At 49.4% G+C, this 22770-nt stretch overlaps 1 protein-coding gene across 2 annotated transcripts; it reads left to right on the top strand.

Annotated features, from left to right (window-relative positions):
• Positions 1–248: 248 nt before the first annotated feature.
• Positions 249–15938, top strand: LOC116956682 (uncharacterized). 2 transcript variants are annotated; one of them, XM_032978468.2, is made up of 6 exons: positions 249–574; positions 1377–1480; positions 4619–4775; positions 10224–10316; positions 12297–12632; positions 13812–15938. In XM_032978468.2, the coding sequence occupies exons 3-6, from the start codon at positions 4626–4628 to the stop codon at positions 13947–13949; spliced, it is 717 nt and encodes a 238-aa protein (XP_032834359.2). In that variant the 5' UTR covers positions 249–574; positions 1377–1480; positions 4619–4625; the 3' UTR covers positions 13950–15938. The 2 variants fall into 2 exon arrangements, with proteins under 2 accessions (XP_032834359.2, XP_032834361.2); XM_032978470.2 differs by lacking the exon at positions 4619–4775 and having other exon boundaries at positions 377–574.
• The last annotated feature ends 6832 nt before the right edge of the window (positions 15939–22770 follow it).

The raw sequence follows: 22770 nt of genomic DNA, 5'->3' as shown, positions 1-22770 counted from the left end.
TCAAGACGTCTTGAGTCTACACCGTGATGCAGGTCACGACGTCTTGAGTCTACACCGTGTACACTCAAGACGTCTTGAGTCTACACCGTGTACACTCAAGACGTCTTGAGTCTACACCGTGTACACTCAAGACGTCTTGAGTCTACACCGTGTACACTCAAGACGTCTTGAGTCTACACCGTGTACACTCAAGACGTCTTGAGTCTACACCGTGATGCAGGTCACGACGTCTTGAGTCTACACCGTGTACACTCAAGACGTCTTGAGTCTACACCGTGTACACTCAAGACGTCTTGAGTCTACACCGTGTACACTCAAGACGTCTTGAGTCTACACCGTGATGCAGGTCAAGACGTCTTGAGTCTACACCGTGTACACTCAAGACGTCTTGAGTCTACACCGTGATGCAGGTCACGACGTCTTGAGTCTACACCGTGTACACTCAAGACGTCTTGAGTCTACACCGTGACACAGGTCAAGACGTCTTGAGTGTACACCCTAGATACAGGTCAAGACGTCTTGAGTCTACACCGTGATGCGGGTCAAGACTTCAAGACTCAATACCACATCTTGGGTACACAGCCGTCGTAAAAAAAACTTTAAACCAATGTGTGAATGACGTCACGCACCTAGAGGGTCAGACATTTGTGACGATGTGTGACGAGGGGGGGAGGGGTTTGAGAAATGTGACGTCACACATCAAAATGCGCAACTTTAATTCAATATAGACAACACGTTCTACTTAATTAAATAGCCTTTGTAATAAATCGGCCACTCATCTCGGTCAGTCGACCCGTGGCACCTACTGGGTCTGTCCCGGGACCTCCTGCCGGCATCTGTGAGACTTTGACACTTCACGTGGCCTCCAAGTGCACCGGGCCTGGCACGGGCGCCGTGGTGACGTTACCACCACGTGATGGTGAATGGCGGCTGTTGTTGGAGTGCATTTACTTCGCACGAAAAACCAAATGCAAAGTAGTTGTAAAAATAAATCGGCTTGTCAATCCTAGATTTAAAAAATGCATGGACCACCTTTGTCTCTCCAGAGTTCATGTCTTTACACTGCACCCCAGGTACTAAATTTGAGGCCGAGCCGACCTAGGTGATGGCCCCTGGGTATTTTGGTTCGGTTAATGGTTGGTGGTGGTGTTGACCGAGAGCCGTAATGGAGATCTCGCGGCAACTCTCACGGGTGGAGGCTCGTGCCGATGGTGGAGTCAGTGGATCCGAATCTCTTAGACTCCGGAGAAGTCCTGAGCTTGTGAAGAATTCTTTTTAAACTTCCAGATTCCCCCTTCGCCCAGGTAAGCAGGCGGCCTGCAGGGCAGCGCATTTTTAGCTTCTTCCCCCCCACCCCCCACCATCGCCCCCCGCAGAAAAGGCGGTGGAGGAGAGGGAGATGGCTGAGCGGCAGCGGCGTCTGGAGGAGAAAAGTCGGGAGCAGGAGCTGCACATCTCCAACCTGAGAAACAAGCTGGAGGTGAGGGGGAAGAGGTGGAAGGGTTCGAGGGGGTAGTGGAGAAGGGGGATGTGGGGGAGATGCAGGTCAAAGTGTGGCTGCTGGAATCGTTGCTAGCCGACAGCAACTTGCACCCCCCTCCAGCCAGCCCGTGGCGGCTACCTGGGGGACCTCCTCTGTCTCATAGTAATTCATACTAAAGTTTTTGGGTTAGATCGCGTTATTTATAAATGTGTCATAACCCTCCACCACCCGACACGGCCAATCAGCAAAAAAAGTGTGTCACGTTGACAAAAGACAAAAATAGTTCACTACTTTAGCCCGTCACCGGTGTGCTGAAGAGTGAATCCACAACATTTACAATTTTTGAGTAAGACGTTTCGCTGGTAATTGCATCCAGCATCATCGGGCGAATTGCCCGGTGACGCTAGGGACAACAATAGCGTACCGGTGTAATCCACCGTCCCAGTGCATGAGCAGCCCGCGCCCCGCAGGACAACCAAGGTGCCTCACCGACGGCCTCTCTGACTCGCCGTCGTAATTTAAGCAAGGACGCATCTTCCGCCTGCAAGCGCCCCCACACCTCGTAGTCCAACCCTATTACCGCATCCCGCGCGTCTGGGATGTCGCCCGACCCGCCCATCGTGTCGGCGGCGGACGCAACGAGATGGGGGGTTGGGGGGGGAGGTTGACTCGGCTGGTCTACAACGACCGGAACCCGAAAACCATGCGCACCCGCCGTCCGCGGGCGATCGCGACAGGGCATCAGAGTTGGTGTGACGAGAACCTTTGCGATACGTAGCACGGAACGACAAATCCTGCAGGATCTCAAGCCAGCGTGACGATTGGCCCGAGTGCTGATCCACACGCAGCACGTATTGGACCGCTGCGTGCTCGGAGTGCACCTCGAAATGTCTGCCGTACAGATAAAGCCGGTGTTGATGCACCAAATACCACAATGGCCAACAATTCCCGGGGCGTAACGCAGTACCGCTGCTCGGCCGGGGACAGCACCCTGCTCCCATAAGCGACCACGTGCTCCACACCGTTGACAACTTGAGATGATACCGCTCCAATACCGGTACCACTGGCGTCCGTATCCAAAACGAACGGTAGTGAAAAATCGGGATAACGCAGGGGAGGGGTGTTGACCAGCCCATCGCGAATGGAGCGGAACGCGGCTTCCTCCTCCTCCACCCCGCAATGAAATTTTTGCCCCTTAGCAGTCAAGGCGTGGAGAGGCTTAGCAATGGACGTGAAGCCGGCGACAAATTGGTGAAACTACGATGCAAAGCCGATAAAACTGCACAACTCACTCGTCGCGGTGGGTATCGGCCATATTCGGACACACGCCGTCTTCTCCGGGTCCGTAGCGATACCCGATTCGGTCACTATGTGACCCAAATATCGAACCGATTTTTGGGGGAGGTTGACACTTATGTCGTTTAAATTTCAGGTCGGCCGCACGCATCTTAAGGAAAACAGCCCGCAGGCGATTCAAATGTTCATCGGACATACGTCCGAAGACAATAACGTCGTCCAAATATATTAGGCACGAATCCCACTGGAGGCCCGCTAAAACCAGCTCCATCAGCCTCTGAAACGTGGCCGGTGCGGAGCGGAGTCCCATGGGGAGCCGGTTAAATTCGAACAACCCTTACGGCGTACGAAAAGCCGTCTTGGCCTTGGAAGCCTCATCGAGTGGCAACTGCCAAAATCCCCATAGAGTATAGAAGGTCAAGGGTGGAAAAGAACTGTTCCCTCCGCCAGGGCGTCCAGGGAATCGTCCATACGCGGCAAGGGGTATGCATCCGCGACGGAAACCTTATTGAGCTTGTGGAAATCAACACAAAACCGCAAGCTGCCGTCGTGCTTCTTGACAAGGACGATCGGGGCACCCCATGGACTGGTGGATGGTGAGATGATGTCCGTGGCCATCATCTCATCAACCGCCACATGAACATGTTTCTTCTCGGCCGGGCTCAAGCGGTAGGGATTTGGCCGAATCGGGGCAGCATCGCCCGTGTCAATATGGTGGCTCAAAAGGGACGTGCGGCCAATATCAAATTTACTTTTACTCAAAACGTCAGAAAATTCACGCAAGAGAGCACGCAGCTTCCCCCTTTGTCCCGTAGATAAATCGACGCACTCAGAGCAAAGTTTATCAATCCATCCCTCGTCCACATTCCGGAACCCTCGAGCCTGAGCACCAACCCTGACACTTCCCATAACGTCCCTTTTTGGACGCGCCGACGAAGCATGTGCCAGCACGGTACCCTCCTGGATGACCGTTGTATCTGGCCCGGAATTAAGAACCTGAATGAAAGGCTCTTGGGACACCAATATCTGGGCTGCCACGAGCGACATACCACGATTGAGTTTATTGGAGGACCCCAAAACAACACCCTCATCCGCAGTGCGCACTTTGAGCGGTTATCGCAACTGGAGGGGCACTAACATTTGTGCACCAGGCGGAATCCGCACTGTTCAGCACGCAATAGCCTGCACCGTCGTGTTAGCGGAAGGCATATGAGTCGGTGACGGAAGAAATGCCCTACACCGTCCCGATGGCAAATCCAGACAGCCCTGATCAACACAAATCTTCAGGGGCATCTTGCCCAGAAAATCGGTCCCGAGCAAACACGGGATGGCTAGGGCCGTAGAAACCAAAATGTGGCCCCACAATTTGACATTGGCGATACGCAACTTTGCCGTTATCCTTCCGATTAATGGTCAAAGAAGCGCCGGTATCAACGAGCATATGGATTTCCACTCCCTCAATAAACCCGAGCACAGCCGACGAACCCGCGGCCGCCGCGACCACTCGATGGGCCAGCTCCAACCACTGATCCAGGCGGAGCGGGCGCGCGTCACGAACACGTCCCGACTCCCCCCATACCCGCGCGTGACCCCGACCCAAACCGGACTCCCCCGATGGGTGAAGTGAACCCTGGGGCCGAGTGTGGGGTGTGCCGCGACTCGTCTTATGAAGCAGGGAGTCGTAGGAAGGGGGACTGTCCGGGGGCTGCCGTTGAGGAACCCGACAGCCCCACTGGACGTGCCCCGGCAGGCCGCAGTTGTAGCAGACGACCTGGCCACTCCTAGACTGGGATGATGAAGACCTCGCCCATCGCCGGTCGTCCCCCCGCTTTTCCTCAGCACCCTGATGGACGCCACCCCGCTGGTGCAGCGAGCATGCAGGAACAGGCTCGGTCTCCGCGCAGGCCTCCGGCTCAGTGGAAGATGTGGCGCACGCCACCAACACCCTGTCGCAATGCAGGGTCTGCTGCGCCTGGATGCACCTGGTGACATGCAGGTAAGCTTACGCCGGTTACGTTCACCCTCCAGAATCGCACTATTTGTGGCACTCCCATCCAAAAAAAACATTCTGGAAAGTGGTTATCAGTCTCCTATGAAGGAAATTGTCACAACTTTCCACTACAACACCAGAACGAGATGACCCAGCATCTAGACCACAAAGTATACCTCAAGACTCTGCGTCCATATGCTACAGTGCACAATATTACTAGTGTAGTGGGTCAATAACTAGAGGAGACTCTCTAAGGCCACACGTATTTTTATTAACAAATAATCCCTAACACAAAGGGGTAATGGCCTCTTACACTAATACGCCTCTCACTGGCTATTCTAACGCTTCTTGAGTGAAGCTTTGTCTTCACTGGTCTATAAGCTGGAGCCGACCCTTGTCAGGGGTACGACTCTGCCCATTGGGCTCTTCTCTTCAGGAGGCTCTTGACAATGACTGCCGGGACTGTTCAGAGGTCCGGCTTTTATACAGGTCCCAGGCTCGCTCTGCCCCGGCCACACCTTCCTTCCAGAATCTTCCACCAGGTCTTGGGAGGGTGACGTCATCCCCCAGCCCCCTCCTGGGGTCTGCGTCTCTGGATCCGCTATCCCATAGGGGTGACCGTTGGTCCCTTGGGCCATAGTCCTTGGACACTGGGCTGCCGCATCAGCAATTGCGAGTAGTCCTCTGGACAGTCCGGTCCCTTCACCTGATGAAGGCCACTTGTGTAGTGGCCGAAACGTCGTGATTTTTGTTATTTTATTTTTACCAACGTGACTTTACCAAATAGAACCAAAGAGTACTGTGGGTGTCTGTTCGTCCTCACGGGTCTGAGTGTCTGTGGGTCTAATGTGCGTACGTACTGTTTCACGGACGTGCGGTCAGGGGAGGCAGAGCGTCACCTCTCATACTCCAAGGAAAATAGCTGTTACAAAAAAAAAAACAATATAATGAAATATTAAGATTTTTCCACTGATCTGTGTTATAAATGTCATTTCTGTACGAGTCCAATCATTTTTTCCTCAAAAATCGCCAAATTTGCGGAGCCCTGCTGCAAATACAGGAAGAGACGAGAGGTGAGGCAGCGACGAGCTCAGCCTCCCCTCTGATTGCGCAACCCCTCAGTAACTGGATGGAGCGCGGCAATAAGCGCGTGCCTGTTACTATCTCTCTGTGTGTCACCAATGTAATGTTTGTAAAACCCTTCATTTTATGTCCTCGCCTTCCATACTCCAGGTAACTTATATCACGTATGTGTATAAAGATACTAGCGGTAAGTACCCGGCGTTGCCTGGGCAAAAAAGGCAGACACACACATGGATTTACACAGACATCGACCCACACACATAGAAGCACATCGACTTAGACGCGCACACACACATATTGTTAAACCCAGGATGGATCGTAGGCAGGCCAGCCTAAATGTTTCTAACCGGCGAAGATGTTCCATTAGGGGAGTGCACGTTTCGCAAGCGTAGAGAAGGGAGGGAATTACCGTGGCCGGGAAGACCTAGAGCTTCATGGGGAGCGAGAGACCAGGTAGCTTCCACACAGTGTTATGCAGCCGTTGAAAAGATGATGGCGCTCCACTGATTTGGAGTGAGACCTCTACTGTTAAACCGGAGCCGATCATGAGCGCACTGGCCAGGTATGGGAATCTCTCCAATCTCTCCACAACTGCCGCATCAGCAATTGCGAGTAGTGGGGGTGCATTGTCCGATAGTACAAAATACCCAGGCAGGTGCTTAGTTTTAATGGGGCTGATGGTAAGGCCCCACCTCTGAGTGGCAAGCTCCAGGTTCAGCAGCAGTGCCTCCAACTCCTCCTCTGAGTGAGCAGCAATCACCAGAGCATCGGCATACATAACGTGGTTGAGCAATAGGGAGCCATCCCTTGACCGCACCCGGGCATCGATCAGCCTCCCATTGTATCTGTACCATATGGTAATTCCTCCGGTACAGCCATTGAGGCTTCACGAACTACGTGGTCAAAAGATATTTTAAATAATGTGGGAGCAAGAGGACATCCCTGTCGCACCCCAAGGTGTACAGGGAATGGCTCTGACTCCTGGCCACGTAGTTTGACGCGGGGCCGCTCACCATCATGAAGGTCCTTAAGGATCGTGAGCAAAGGGTGAGAGACTCCGAAAGCACAAAGAACAACCCAGAGCCCAGGCCTACTGATGGTATCATAGGCCTTGACCAGGTCAATAAAGCAGACACATTCACTCACACGCACACATTGACCTAGAGACACGCAAAGAAATGGACTTACACTGACTCACATGGAGGCACGCACACAAAGCGACTGACACACACGCCCATGGACTGACAGACACAGACATATCGACTCACACAAACACACGCATGGACCTACACGCACACACACATATGGACTCAAACACAAACACATCGACTCACACACACATCGACGTGCACAGCAATCCCCGATGATGGCACAGCTGTCAGTATCGCAGTACTCCGTATGAGTAAATAGCGTGACGTGAGCAATGGAAACAATGGAAATGCATTGAAGAAATTAGCAGAAATAAGTGTAAATTAAAGAGCAGAAGTACGCACAGGTAAGTTGAGAAGCAGGCTACAGTTTAGATTATAGACTGCCAGTACGCCGACTCAATGACATAAGCATTGCTACAGTCGATATAAAACGCTGGCAATACGGGCAGCAGCTGAAAAAGCTGAATACAGTGGACATGAATGGTTGTTTTGTGCACACAAACATTATCATTGTAATATCTGCCAACGTATTTGTTTAATAATAGTAAACAAAAAATACTACAATAATGCTATCTAAGCGCTGTAATAACATGAATATTTTCAGACTTTATAGCAGTAACTGCACGCATCGTGTTGGGGGGTGGGCGAGGAGGACATAACACTGTGAAGAACTATCCGCAGCTTTGTGTGTATATTTATTGCATGTTATGTGTATATTTATTGCATGTTATTGCATGTTGTGTGTATATTTATTGCATGTTAAACGCGTCATACAAAGTGTCCCCCGTGAGCTCGACCGAACGGGCATCACTTGGCAGGGTCCCCCCTCCCCCCCCCACGCAATTGGCGTGAGTTGGTACGGTCGATGTCGCGCAATAAATCAAGAAATATATCTAAATCACCAAAAAAACGATAATTTAACTTATTTAAAGGTGACGGACGTGAAAAAGGAATAGCCTATAAGGGCCTGCCGGTTGGAAAAAAAATTTCGACAAAAACCCCACCGTCAGAGAGCCAAATCCCTCGCAAGAGCACGCGCGGAGACTTTTACAGATAAGAAAGAAGAAGAAATGTAGCAAGAAATGAAGATTAGGCTCGCTGGTCTCGTCATGAAACTGCAATGAAAAAGCACCAGGGGAGGCAACTATCACATCTGCCTCACTGAGGGGGACGTGTCTAACACGCCTCCCTCAGTGAGGACACGCCCCCTAAGTGAGACCACGCCCCTTCAGTGAGGCCACGCCCCCTCCGTGAGGCCACGTCCCCCAGTGAGGCCACGCCCCCTCTGTGTGAATCTGGCTCTGACACTAGCCAGTGCCTCCCCAGCCATTGACCTCACCGCACGTCACCGACTTGTTTGGCACTGTATTTGGCCAACCGCGATAATCTGAAGCGCCGGGAAAGGGCGAACAAATTATACAAAGTTCTAAAGTGAGTCGATCTCTATGAGGATTTCAAAGTGCACGGCTCCAGTGACTTCCTAACATCGGAAGGGAAGAGCGTTCCAGACGGCCACAGAAGCGCTTCTGAAAGCGCGCGCACAGCCAACATCGGTGACAAACCTGAATCGGTCCTGGGCCTCCCCTAGATGGACTCAGCCCTCGGCACTTCTGTTTCGTAGACTTTCAGTGGTCACTCTCAGATGTTACTGCCCCATGTTAACTACCTCCACTGGTTTCACACGGTGCTTCGTCCAGCTGCTGGACAGACGTCGTTAATGCTGACACGGTCACTACTTTTTCTGTGCCACAATTCGATCGGAACGCGCTGTGTGCTGCAGATCAGATTTTATTTGAAATTGAGAAAGAAAACGAGACCCCAGGACTGGCCTAGAACATGCTGGCGAGACTTTGTTGCTCGGCTGGCCTGGCAACGCCGGGGAATTCCCTATGGAGAGCAACAGTCTGTGTGTAGTCGTGTATAGTGTAGTAGTGTATAGTGTGGTAGTGTATAGTGTAGTCGTGTGGTAGTGTAAAGTCGTATAGTAGTTGTGGTAGTGTATAGTGTAGTAGTGTATCGTATAGTAGTTTGGTATTGTATAGTAATGTAGTAGTGTACAGTGTATTGGTGTATAGTGTAGTAGCGTATACTAGTGTTTTAGTGTATAGTAATGTAGTAGTGTATAGTGTAGTCGTGTGGTAGTGTATAGTGGTATAGTAGTGTGGTAGTGTATAGTGTAGTCGTGTATAGTGTGGTAGTGTATAGTGTAGTCGTGTGGTAGTGTATAGTGGTATTGTAGTGTGGTAGTGTATAGTGTAGTCGTGTATAGTGTGGTAGTGTATAGTGTGGTAGTGTATAGTGTAGTCGTGTGGTAGTGTATAGTCGTATAGTAGTGTGGTAGTGTATAGTGTAGTAGTGTATCGTATAGTAGTGTTGTAGTGTATAGTGTAGTGAAAGCCTACGTGTTAAACTGTAGTCGTGTATAGTGTGATAGTGTAGTAATGTGTAGTGTATATTATAATGTTGTGTAGTAGTGTATCGTACAGTAGTGTGGTAGTTTATAGTAATGCAGTAGTGTATAGTGTAGTGGTGTATAGTGTAGTAGTGTTGTAGTGTATAGTAATGTAGTTGTGTGGTAGTTTAGTAATGTATAGTAGAGTGGTAGTGTATAGTCGTATAGTAGTGTAGTAGTGTATAGTGTAATAATGTGTAGTAGTGTATAGTGTAGTAATGTGTAGTAGTGTGGTAGTGTATAGTAATGTAGTGGTGTATAGTGCAGGAGTGTATAGTAATGTGGTAGTGTATAGTGTAGTAATGTGTAGTAATGTGGTAGTGTATAGTAGTGTGGTAGTGTATAGTAATGTTGTAGTGTATAGTCGTATAGTAGTGTATAGAGTAGTAATGTGTAGTAGTGTATAGTCGTGTAGTAGTGTATAGTGTAGTAATGTGTAGTAGTGTGGTAGTCGTACAGTAGTGTGGTAGTGTATAGTTGTGTAATAATGTGTAATAGTGTGGTAGTGTATAGTGATGTATAGTAGTGTATAGTAGTGTAGTAATGTATAGTAGTGTATAGTGTATAGTAGTGTATAGTGTATAGTAATGTAGTATTGTAAAGTGTAAAGTAGTGTATAGTGTATAGTAATGTAGTAGTGTATAGTAGTGTATAGTGTATAGTAATGTGGTAGTGTAGTAGTGTATAGTCGTGTAGTGGTGTATAGTAGTGTATAGTGTATAGCAATGTAGTAGTGTATAGTAATGTTGTGCTGGAGTCTGTCGCCAGGTGAATGGAGGTCTGGACTGCCCAACTCAACATGCTGCTGCCGTGACCCTCGCCAGGACAAGCGGATTGAGAAACGAGCAAATAAAAATCAAGGTAAGCCTACAAATATAATGATCTTAAATGTCTTCAACTACTTTGTGTTAAATTTTGATTTAAAGCTTTCGTGACTGCAGTAATTCATATTCTTAGCTCTTTCGGTAAAGTCACGTTGAAGGGAAACAAAATAAAATAATAAAAAATATATAAAACAATAACAATTCTCACGACGTTTCGACCATAACACAAACGGTCATCATCAGGTGTGAAAAACCAACGGCAAGAAACATTTGAAAGAAAACCGCCACTTCTTTCAAATGTTTCTTGCCGTTGGTTTTTCACACCTGATGACGACCGTTTGTGTTATGGTCGAAACGTCGTGAGAATTTTTATTGTTTAATATATTTTATTATTTTATTGTTTCCCTTCAACGTGACTTTACCGAAAGAGCTAAGAATACTTTGTGTTAGTTTGATTATCATATCGGATGAAGCAGCTTTAACAGGATGCCGTTCATTTTCAGCGATAACAAATTCAGTGTTCTGACGGGACAGACCGCATGGTGAGCGCCATGTTGCTTCAGTTTAAACTAAAAGTTTGTTTGACTCTTTAGGATCAATATGCTTCACACATAGAGTCAACGCATTGCTACCACCACAAAGAAATTGCCACAAGCAGCCAGCAAATTAAGTGGCAAGAATAATGAATGAGATTGTGCGAAAAACGCAATTTTTAGTTGTTATTGATACTTTTGCAATGAAAAAAAATCTCAACGTTCATCTCGAGTATTAATTTATCTCACAACTGATTAAAATAAACGATTAACATTGACACGACTCTGCCCCTTTGTATTTATCATTGCTATATAAATACATTCCAGAAGATATCTTCGTTACATTTTTTTTTATCGTACAAATAACAAAAACGTGGTCAACATTGGTTTCCGTAGGCCCTAGACACAGTGCCTATGACCTATTGGATAATACCATCCTGGTGGCTGGGTGATTGGGTAGCTGGGTGCGTGGTGGAGTGAGTGGGTGGGGGAGTGGGTGGCTGGGTGAGTGGGTGGCTGGGTGAGTGGGTGGCTGGGTAAGTGGATTGCTGGGTGAGTGGGTGGCTGGGTGGGTGGCTGGGTGAGTGGGTGGCTGGGCGAGTGGGTGGCTGGGCGAGTGGGTGGCTGGGCGAGTGGGTGGCTGGGCGAGTGGGTGGCTGGGCGAGTGGGCGGCTGGGTGAGTGGGTGGCTGGGTGAGTGAGTGGGTGGCTGGGTGAGTGGGTGGCTGGGTGAGTGGGTGCCTGGGTGAGTGGGTGGCTGGGTGAGTGGGTGGCTGGGTGAGTGAGTGGGTGGCTAGGTGGCTGGGTGAGTGGGTGGCTGGGTGAGTGAGTGGGTGGCTGGGTGAGTGAGTGGGTGGCTGGGTGAGTGAGTAGGCCCTGGTCACACTGCCTACTGTGGCTTATTGTATAATACGGCCCTGCGTTGATGACTAAATGTGGGGGGGGGGGGAACCGGAGGACCCGGAGAAAAAATCCACGCGACCACGGGAAGAGAGAGAAAGACGCAGACTCCAAATATGCAGCAGCAGCCGTCATCTGGGTCGGTATCGAACCCAAGATCTCCAGGCCACCTCAGAGGTCACCGCTCTCCATGCGAGAGCGGTGACCCCGTTCCAAGGGGACAGCAGTTGACGCCCTGCCGCTACGCGTGCATTCCCCACGTAACCTCAGAAGAGGAACTAGAAAAGCCGATGGGGGGGGGGGGGGGGGGGGCGTCCCAACCACTACGAATGATGCCGGCTGTCATTTAAGAGCCGGCGCCAACGGGAAGTGGTCCATTGCAACCCCTCTTGGTGACTCGCCATCACCAGCAGCATCAGTAGCATCAGTGGTCGCATCAGCATCGTCACGATCACCACCACCACCATGGCAGAAGAGAGTCGGCAGCCCGTCATGGTTCAGCACCTCATGAAATGTTGGGAGAAAATATCGAATAGCATTCCTCTGAGCAACGGCTTTGCTGCTCTGCTCATGACCGGACTTCAGGAGATCTACAACAAAATCACCAACTGCCCCTGCAACTTTGGCGTGGAGTTCGGCTGGGTCACCCTCCTGGGTCCCATCGTCATCTTCTTCGTGCTCCTCAGCATCATCGCCTCCGATGCGTGCAGAGCTCGCTGTGGCCACAGCAAGGGTAAGCGTCTATTGCGCTACAGCGCGCTCACGATCGTGGCCTCCGTGGCGTGGGGGTCCGTGGCGCTGCTCAACTCGGAGGCGGTCTGCTGCATCCAAGGCGGCTACCCCAGCGACTCGCCGTGCCTCGTGGGGAGAAACGCAACGGCCAACGCGGTGCGATACGAGGATTGTACCTCAGACTCTGAGGTACGGTGATCCCCGACGCACCGCCCCCGTTCCGATCATCAACCCCCCCCCCCCCCCACGCTCCTCCAACTGAGATATCCCTGCAGTGTCTGTGCATCACCTGTGACTGTGTGTATCACCTGTGTCTGTGTGTATCACCTGTGTCTGTGTGTATCACCTGTGTCTGTGTGTATCACCTGTGTCTGTGTGCATCACCTGTGACTGTGTGTATCACCTGTGTCTGTGTGTATCACCTGTGTCTGTGTGTATCACCTGTGTCTGTGTGTATCACCTGTGTGTGTCTGTGTGCATCACCTGTGTCTGTGTGCATCACCTGTGACTGTGTGTATCACCTGTCTGTGTGTATCACCTGTGTCTGTCTGTGTGCATCACCTGTGACTGTGTGTATCACCTGTGTCTGTGTGTATCACCTGTGTCTGTGTGTATCACCTGTGACTGTGTGTATCACCTGTGTCTGTGTGTCTACATCACCTGTGTCTGTGAGTCTACATCACCTGTGTCTGTGTGTATCACCTGTGACTGTGTGTATCACCTGTGTCTGTGTGTCTACATCACCTGTGTCTGTGAGTCTACATCACCTGTGTCTGTGTGTATCACCTGTGTCTGTGTGCATCACCTGTGACTGTGTGTATCACCTGTGTCTATCTGTGTGCATCACCTGTGACTGTGTGTATCACCTGTGTCTGTGTGTATCACCTGTGTCTGTGTGTATCACCTGTGACTGTGTGTATCACCTGTGTCTGTGTGTCTACATCACCTGTGTCTGTGAGTCTACATCACCTGTGTCTGTGTGCATCACCTGTGTCTGTGTGCATCACCTGTGACTGTGTGTATCACCTGTGTCTGTGTGTATCACCTGTGTCTGTCTGTGTGTATCACCTGTGTCTGTCTGTGTGCATCACCTGTGTCTGCGTGTATCACCTGGGTCTGTCTGTGTGTATCACCTGTGTCTGTGTGCATCACTTGTGTCTGTGTGTATCACCTGTGGCTGTGTGTATCACCTGTGACTATGTGTATCACCTGTGTCTGTGTGTCTACATCACCTGTGTCTGTGTGTCTACATCACCTGTGTCTGTGTGCATCACCTGTGTTTGTCTGTCTGTCGGAGTTGTCTGGGCACAACGAGGGAGGTGCAGAAGTGAATTTGCTGTTTGTGATCCCGGTCCTTTTGTTCCACAGGTCGCTGGAGTGCGCCTTCTGATGTATGGTGGCAGCATCTTCTCAGTCATCTTGGCGTTCATCGCAATCACATTCGGACTTAAATGGTTACTTAAAAAGCAAAATGTCCCTAATCAGTCAAGAGGTTCCATAGAGTAATCGGGGACCATCACAATGACTACCGAGAGGTTGTCAGATCGACCCCTCAACGCCGCTAAATCTTCCTTCGAAAAAGTTATTGTCCTGAAGCGGAACATTGGTGCAGGATATAACCGCATTTACAGAATGTGATTTGTAACTCTTTGATCCTTATCGGCGTAATATCGACAGTTTCATGTTCCATTACATTGAGGGCCTACTACTGCTGTGTGTTGTTGTCTTGGTGTGGTCTGGGACTGTTGTTGTTGTCTTGGTGTGGTCTGGGACTGTTGTTGTTGTCTTGGTGTGGTCTGGGACAGTTGTTGTTGTCTGCTGGTACCTGTTGTGTGTGTTTGTGGTGTACAGGTAGCTCTGTGTGTAATGTGGCTCTCTCGAAATATTTTGGTCACAACAAAATGTCTCTTCACCTTTTGAAAGGATAAAAAAAGGATTCTGATTCTGGTTGAATGGGTGGTTAGGTGGGTGGGTAAGGAGAGGGCGCTGTGGTGGCTGGGAGATGTTTACTCTCTCGCATGGTATGCAGGAGGTCCTGGGCTCGATCCCGACCCTGACGACGCCCCTACTGTGTATTTGGAGTTGACATAGTTTCATTTAGTTTAGTTTCATTTATTTGGTGTAGCCCTGTGAGCCATTCGGCTCTTGAATCGGGTGCAACCGCAACAAACAAAAAACATGAACAAGAAAACATCTTAAAGTGATTTTGTATGACTGTGCAAACAGAAAAAACCAGGACATCTCTCTCTCTCCCTGTGGTTGCGTAGATTTTTTCTCCGGGTCCTCCTGTTTTTACCTCCACATTTAGAATCAACGTCACGCGGTTTAGAGTATTGGGCTGACATAAATGTCCACGTGATGATGATAAGCGACTTCGTTGAGCTCTCATTTGTGGCCACGTCGCTTCTGAAAAAGAGCTACATAGCTCGGTGGGCCTTACCTGGTAAAATAAAAATATATTATTGTGTTGGGTAGGTAGCTGGGTGTGTTTATGTAGGTGGGTGGGTGAGTAGGTGGGTTAGTAGATAGATGTGTGAGTAGGTAGTTAGATGGGTGAGTAGGTAGGGGTGACAAGGTGGGTGGGTGAGTGGGGGGAGCGGGTAGGATCGGGGATCCAGCCCAGGCCTCTACCCTCACCAAGACTGCCAGCTGAAGCTTCTGTGCTGACCTTCCTGCTGAAGTTCAGTGCAGCAGATCTGCTGTGCAGACAACGCCTCTGTGGACTGGTTGTGTAGAGCCATCTGCGTGAGTCAAGTTCTCATTTTACACCACCTGCATAAGGCTGTTATGCAGGGTGCTTCAAACAAATGTTAACGCGTCTGAGAATTTGCAACAGGCACGTGTTGTTGACAATGATGGCGAAAAAGTGGAGACTGACTTTTTGAAGCTATTAACATTATATTTGTTATCACGTTACAGTGTATCATTTTCCGTTCTGTTTTTCCATTAAAGACGATAGTCCCATATAAGCGTTAACATTGTTTTGAAGCACACTGTATTTCTCAGAGGGGAGGGGGGTTACGTTATCTGAGGTGATGCTCGCATCTCCCTTGTGTGCTCGTCGTTCTTTGTTTGGGCAGTGGCTCTTCGTGATCCGTTGACCAAATAATAAAAGTGCGCCGACTCCGTTTATGTTTCCAGAAATTAGCTTAACCTCGGATGTCCACGTGGTTCATCACCCACAGGGCCAAGGTGAAGGCGGAGTAGGACACCGCAACAATGTAAAGTGAATTGCGGCTATGATTAAAATCGGACATTGGCATAACATTGATTTATATTGTGTTAAAAATTGTGTTAAAAACTAGTGGAAAATCAATTATTTTGACTGCAGAAATTAATCAAATTTGATGTGCTGAATAAAAGTGGGTTAATTGCATGAAGTAAACATCGAAATGAAGCCAGCCATTTTATTCAGCAAATCAAATTGTATTAATTTCTGGGGTGAAAAGAATTGATATTCCACTTTAGAGTGCAAATAAAAGTGTGTGTATTCAAGGAGTTGATCTTTTTACATAATTTATTTTAACCGTGAAAACTTTTTTTTATATCTAACTGATTTCTTAATCAGGTAAGGCCCACGGGAGCTATGTAGCGCTTTTTCAGAACCGACCTGGCCACAAATGAGGCCAATGAAGTTGCATATCACATGGAAATGTATAGCAGCCAAAGACTCTAAACAACCATGTTTCAAATGTGGAGGGAAAAACCGGAGGAGCCGAAGAAAAATCCCCACAATCACGAGAAGAACACGCAAACTCCAAATATACAGGCTTGAGTGTCAGCATCGAACCCACGACCTCCTGTATACAAGGCGAGGTAGTTAACATCTGACCACCGCGAGATATTAACTGTTTAGAACAGCTTCACAATGACCCACAACCCCTATGAACAAATGACCGGGACTTGGAATGCGCCCGATCTGGTCGGACAAGCCAAGGCAGATGTGACCTTTGAGAGTGCCTGGATGGGTGCTGACCATGTACAAACTGGTTGTCATAGGGGCTCGTTGTGGTTATATCCAGTTGTACTGTAGGTCTATGCTACCCGCCTTTACCAATCCGCACTGGCCAGTAGGACGTGTGGAGGCCATCGTCCGGCAGTGCAGCACTCATCAAATTCCACTGGTGGAAATTCCACATTCCCATGGCTGGGAGCATCTTTAACAACCATTGATGATTTCGTACAAAGAGGTACATATTGCACGGCCCTGCAGAGATGACAACGATGGCTTTGCTTTTGTTAACCCTAGACCCTTCAATGAATGAAATCATGCGAATTGCAATACAACAGCAGTCTACGTAGCAAAAGGTTGATGGCACGCAGCACGGCTATTGGGAATAGAATAACGATCGCATCCCGATAGCGACGTCGTGAAATGACATTTAGAACAACACGATACATTTCAGGCGTTTAATTGTCGTATTTGCGATCATTGCGTACTGTGCTGTATGAAAGCCGGTAAGACATATATAGATTGCAACGTTATAATGTGCGCATATGCACAATTGTGCATATTGCGACACGGTATTCGAAGTGCACACATTTAGCGACTTAATTTAAAGCGTTTACATCAACAATCAAAATGAGAACGTTTTTCCAATGATAACAGGGGACAACATTTGGACATTTAATTGTGAATCACAGCTACGGCTCTAAGCCGCTCGCTCAACTTCAGCGGAACCGTGCTGAGCTTAGCGCGTCGGAACGGGCGTGACAGAGCCAACGATGGTACTATTCATTAAGATTACAACTACGTCATTATTGTAGCGACGGTAGTAATCATTGTTGTAATTGTTGGTCTCGCGCGAAGGAATGGGGGAACACAGCGGCCGCTCCGGCGCCATGACAAGTGGCGGTGTTTGGTAACCTCCCATTGGCCAGTTGCTTCCCCAACAACAGCGGCTCTGATTGGATGAGACATTTTCCCTTCGTGGCTGGGCGCGACTATTCAAGATTTAAAATAGGGGACAACATTTGGGTAATGACAATAGAGCCTACATGTGGTGTGAGGGGACTAGTGGCCACGGGAGGTAATGACAGGGGTATCAGTTGTGAGTGTGAAGGGACTGGTGGCCACGGGAGGTAATGACAGGGGTAACAGTTGTGAGTGTGAAGGGATTGGTGGCCACGGGAGGTAATGACAGGGGTATCAGTTGTGAGTGTGAAGGGACTGGTGGCCACGGGAGGTAATGACAGGGGTATCAGTTGTGAGTGTGAAGGGACTGGTGGCCACGTGAGGTAATGACAGGGGAGTCATTGAGAAAGGGGGCGTGGCCTCGTGTTGGTATAAAAGGGAGATGCGTGGGAGACTCGGGCTGTTGCGGTGGGGTCTCCGCCTGATGTCAAGTGAACGCGTCTTCAATAAAGTGCCATTTTAAGAGAAGTGTGTCAAATCGTCATTCATTGGTATTGATTAGTATTGATGAGTGAAATTAAGTTAATAAAACACAAGTAGGGCCAGGATCGGCGGGACCTGGACTGGTTCTTTAAATGAAATCGTGAATTGTCGCGCACAGCGAAGAGTCCATGCAGGGAACGCCACCTCGCAAGGCTTCGCAGATCTGACGATGTTGAGCGTCGATGATTCCCAAGAATAAAAACGGGGGACGGCTCAATAAAAAAAAGTGCCTCGGAAAATGTTCGGCTTTGGATCGATTCCCGGCTGTGGTGTCCTCTGGGTTGGGTGAATCGGTGGTGGTGTGGACTAAGATCCCCAACCCCCATGTAGCCTGTAACAGACTGTAGAGGCAAGTTCTGGTAGTGAGTAGCACCTACAAAGACAAAGGTCCCCCGTGTAGCCTGTAACAGGCTGTAGAGGCAAGTTCTGGAGTGAGTAGCACCTACAAAGACAAAGGTCCCCCGTGTAGCCTGTAACAGGCTGTAGAGGCAAGTTCTGGTAGTGAGTAGCACCTACAAAGACAAAGGTCCCCCGTGTAGCCTGTAACAGGCTGTAGAGGCAAGTTCTGGTAGTGAGTAGCACCTACAAAGACAAAGGTCCCCCGTGTAACCTGTAACAGACTGTAGTCAAGTGCTGGTCGCGAGTAGCACCTACAAAGACAAAGGTCCCCTGTGTAGCCTGTAACAGGCTGAAGAGGCAAGTTCTGGTAGTGAGTAGCACCTACAAAGACAAAGGTCCCCCGTGTAGCCTGTAACAGACTGTAGAGGCAAGTTCTGGTAGTGAGTAGCACCTACAAAGACAAAGGTCCCCCGTGTAACCTGTAACAGACTGTAGTCAAGTGCTGGTCGCAAGTAGCACCTACAAAGACAAAGGTCCCCTGTGTAGCCTGTAACAGGCTGAAGAGGCAAGTGCTGTTAGTGAGTAGCACCTACAAAGGTCCCCCGTGTAGCCTTAACGTGGCCGTCCATAATTGACGTCACGCACCTGGGGGGGGGGGGGGGGGGGGGTCAGACATTTGTGACAATGTGTGACGAGGGGAGGGGGGTGAGAAATGTGACGTCACATAAAAATGTGCAACTTTAAATAAATACAAATTTGTTAAAATAACACTAATTGTTATAAAAACACTAATTGTTATAACAACACTAATTGTTATAACAACGCTAATAGTTATAACAACACTAATAGTTATAACAACACTCCTACAACATCAGTGCAGCGCCACATTAAACACGTACTACACTGACAATAGATTAAAGAGATTTGAAGCACGTGTTTTATATTTCAAATGGAAATGTGGTTTGGGGGGGGGAGTGGCAGAGCTTTGTGACGTCATTTTTTAGGGGGTGGGTTCTGACTTTTTGTGACGCCGTGTGACGAGGGGGGGAGGGGTCAAAAATCGTCCAAAATCGCGAGACGTCATTTATGGACGGCCCCAAAGTCTGCAAAAGTTGCTGTGGCCAAACTGCCATCAGGCCGGATGGGCCAATCGGAGGTGGAGATGGCAGCGGCGGCTGCGTGCAATTGCCGTGGTGGCGTTGTTGCGTGACGGAGCACGGCGACCAATCAGACCCCGAGCTGAATCGATTACTCCGCTGGTGGGTGTGGCCCGCTGTGCAGTCACGTGAGTCTATGGGCCCAATCCACGGTCATCGTTAACTCCACTGATGTCACTGTGTAACACGATTTTATGATCCTGGATACTAAGTGTTATTTTTCTAATTGCTTATGCCTCAAAAGTACAGCAAGTGGCTGTTGTTATTCCCCACAAACGTTGTTTTTGTGACCGGGACTTTACGTGAAGGAATGACACACATTTGCCCGTTTTCTCATTGATAAATAGGTCAATTTCAAAATATCACTGTCCTGGTCACTAAAGCAAAGTTTGTGGGGAGTAATAGCCACTTTCTGTACTTTTGACGCATAATCAATTAGGAACTAACACTTACTACCCGGTAACTGTAACACAGTGTAACTACTATGCGTGCTATTCGTCCCATTGAGCCCATACTACAAGCGTTTGTTCTGTTGAAGAACGGAGTGAGCCTGATAATTTTATCTAAATTGCCTTATGGTTGTTATTGATCAACTTGCATCCCATTGGGATTTTTAGCACACAGCGTTGATGTACGGTGCTTTTTTCTGGCAGATTTTACTGTTTTTTCCTGGATGTTTCTGTTGAGAAACGTCGCTTTGAGATGTTGTCTGTTCATGATTTGTTACTTGCGGTTGTACCCGAGTTAAGAGCATCATGGCTCACAGGGCTATCTCCATATATAAAAGGCAAAGTTGTGAATGTGTGTGTCTGTTCAAATTGTTAAGCGTACTTCCCGACATGCAACAAACTGGAAATTTGCCATGTGGGTACTTTACAGACTGTACACCATGCAAACATTATAAAAATAAACTTTTAATTTGTTTTTTAGGGGGGGGGGGGGAGAGCTTAATAATGCATAGATTTTTTTACACGGCACGTGAGCTGTGACGTCACAAATCTGTCACATGACCCTCACACGTGGGGAGCGATAGTGTAGCGGTTAGCGCGCTGCGCTACGAACCTGGCGACCCGGGTTCGATTCCCGCTCACGGCCAACATCAGTGACGATTATCTGAACCGGACCCGGGCCTCCCCTAGGTCGACTCAGCCTCAAATGAGTACCAGTGCGGTGTGTAAACATCGCCACTAGGGAGACAAAGGCGGTCGGGCGTGGTGCTGGCCACCCACCCCCTCGTGTACCGTTCCGGATTTCATAGGTGCTCGCTAACAGCACTTGCCCCAACAGTCTGTAAAGGCTATATGGGGGATCTTTTTGTGTATCTGTGTGTGTATCTGTGTGTGTATCTGTGTGTGTATCTGTGTGTGTATCTGTGTGTGTCTGTGTGTGTGTATCTGTGTGTCTGTGTGTCTGTCTGTGTGTGGCTCTTCTTTTGAACAAAATAATGAAGGGGGCATGAGAGCGTGGCGGTGAGGTGTGGGAAGCTGTAAGCCCCAGGCTACTTTGGGCTCGCCTTCCCATCAACCGGAGGCGAGGAATGGTGGTCGTGGTTACTTATGCCCCCACCGAAGATGAACATCCGTGGAGGGATGCAGGCAAAGCCGATGAGTCAGATGCCTTCTATGACCTCCTGTCACAGGTGCTGGCTAAAGTGGCCCCTCGGGATAGAGTCATCATGTTGGGTGACTTCAATGCCCGAGTTGGTCATGATACTGGCACCTGGTCTGGAGTGATTGGAGGGCATGGGCCAGATCAGCTCAATAACAACGGTAGGAGGCTGCTAGATTTTTGTGCAGCCCATGGGCTTGTAATTACCAACACGCTGTTCCGGCATCAGTGCATCCACACAACATCATGGATGCATGCCGGGCCCAAGCAAGAACATCTGCTGGACTACATAGTGACGGACCAGCGGATGCGAGCCCATGTCCTTGACACCAGGACCTACCGTGGAGCTGATCTGCCCTCTGGCCATCGACAAGTCATCTGTAAGATGCGCCTGCCATTCTTCCACTCCGGTGGTGGGTGTACACCCAGGACCCCATTCCGACCTAAAGTGGCCTGGTCTCAGTTATCTGATGAAAGTTGCAAGCGAGAATTTCATCATCGCTTGCGGCTGGGATTGGCATCGTCCCCGACTCCTCCTGATGTCGAGGGTAAATGGGCGAGGTTTAGGACTGTGACTCATGCAGCTGCAATGGCTGCTTTGGGTACGCGGTCCAGACCTCCCCAGAGACTCTGGCTGACAGAGGTGTTCAGGATTGTTGAGAAAAAGCGACAGGCCCACTGTCATCGGCTACAGAATTTCACGTCAGAGAATGAGGAGGCTTACCGCAGCGCGCTCGGAGGTTCGTAGAGCCGTGAGGCGCTGCAAGGATGGGTGGTGGTCGCGGGTTGCTGAGGAGATGGAGTCTGCCTCAGTGGCCCGTGATCACAAATCTCTATTTAACTCCATCAAAAAAGTAACCTACAGCGCCACACCTATTACCATCATTAGGGGAAAAAACGGTGATCCAATCTCCGACCCCCAGGAACAGGTTTGCAGATTTGCTGAGCATTTCTGTGAGGTCCTGGGGGAGGGAAAATTCCTCAGCCAAGAAAACATCGTGGCACAAAGTGAGGATGACCCTGCTGAGGCTGCGGTGCCTCAAGTATTGGAAGAAGTCACCCCCTGTGAGTGGCTGGCTGAGGTGCCATCTGTGGAGGAAGTACTGAAGGCCATCCGGAGTCTGAGGCCAGGAAAGGCAGCGGGCAGAGATGATCTCCCAAGCGAAATGCTGAGGGAGGGTGGCGTTTGTGCACAGACTGCCCTATATGACATCATAACAACGGTCTGGACCACTGGACGGGTTCCGCAGGATTGGAAGGATGCCCTGGTGGTCCCCGTCTTTAAGAAGGGGGACCGCACAGACTGTAACAACTACAGGGGCATCTCACTCCTCAGTGTGCCGGGAAAGATCCTGGCAAGGGTTATTCAGCATCACCTTGCCCGGCACGCTGAGGAGAGGCTTGCGGAGCCCCAATGCGGTTTCAGGAAAGGGCGGTCCTGCACAGATGCCATATTTTCTGTCCCTCTGCTACAGCAGAGGTGTAGGGAATTCCAACAAGACCTACATCTCTGCTTTATTGACCTGGTCAAGGCCTACGATACCATCAGTAGGCCTGGGCTCTGGGTCGTTCTTCGTGCTTTTGGAGTACCTCACCCTCTGCTCACGATCATTAAGGACCTTCATGATGGTGAGCGGGCCCGGGTAAGACTACGTGGCCGGGAGTCAGAGCCATTCCCTGTACACCTTGGTGTGCGACAGGGATGTCCTCTGGCTCCCACATTTTTTAACATCTATTTTGACCACGTAGTTCGTGAAGCCTTCAATAGCTGTACCGGGGGAATCTCCATATGGTACAGATATAATGGGAGGCTGATCGATGCCCG

This window comes from Petromyzon marinus, chromosome 66, assembly GCF_048934315.1.
Source record: "Petromyzon marinus isolate PM22_M1 ecotype Great Lakes invasive population chromosome 66, UKy_Petmar_22M1.pri1.0, whole genome shotgun sequence".
In the NCBI taxonomy this organism is placed as follows: Eukaryota; Metazoa; Chordata; class Hyperoartia; order Petromyzontiformes; family Petromyzontidae; genus Petromyzon; species Petromyzon marinus.
Note: the sequence above shows the minus strand (reverse complement) of the source record. Positions and strands in the feature narration are given on the sequence as shown.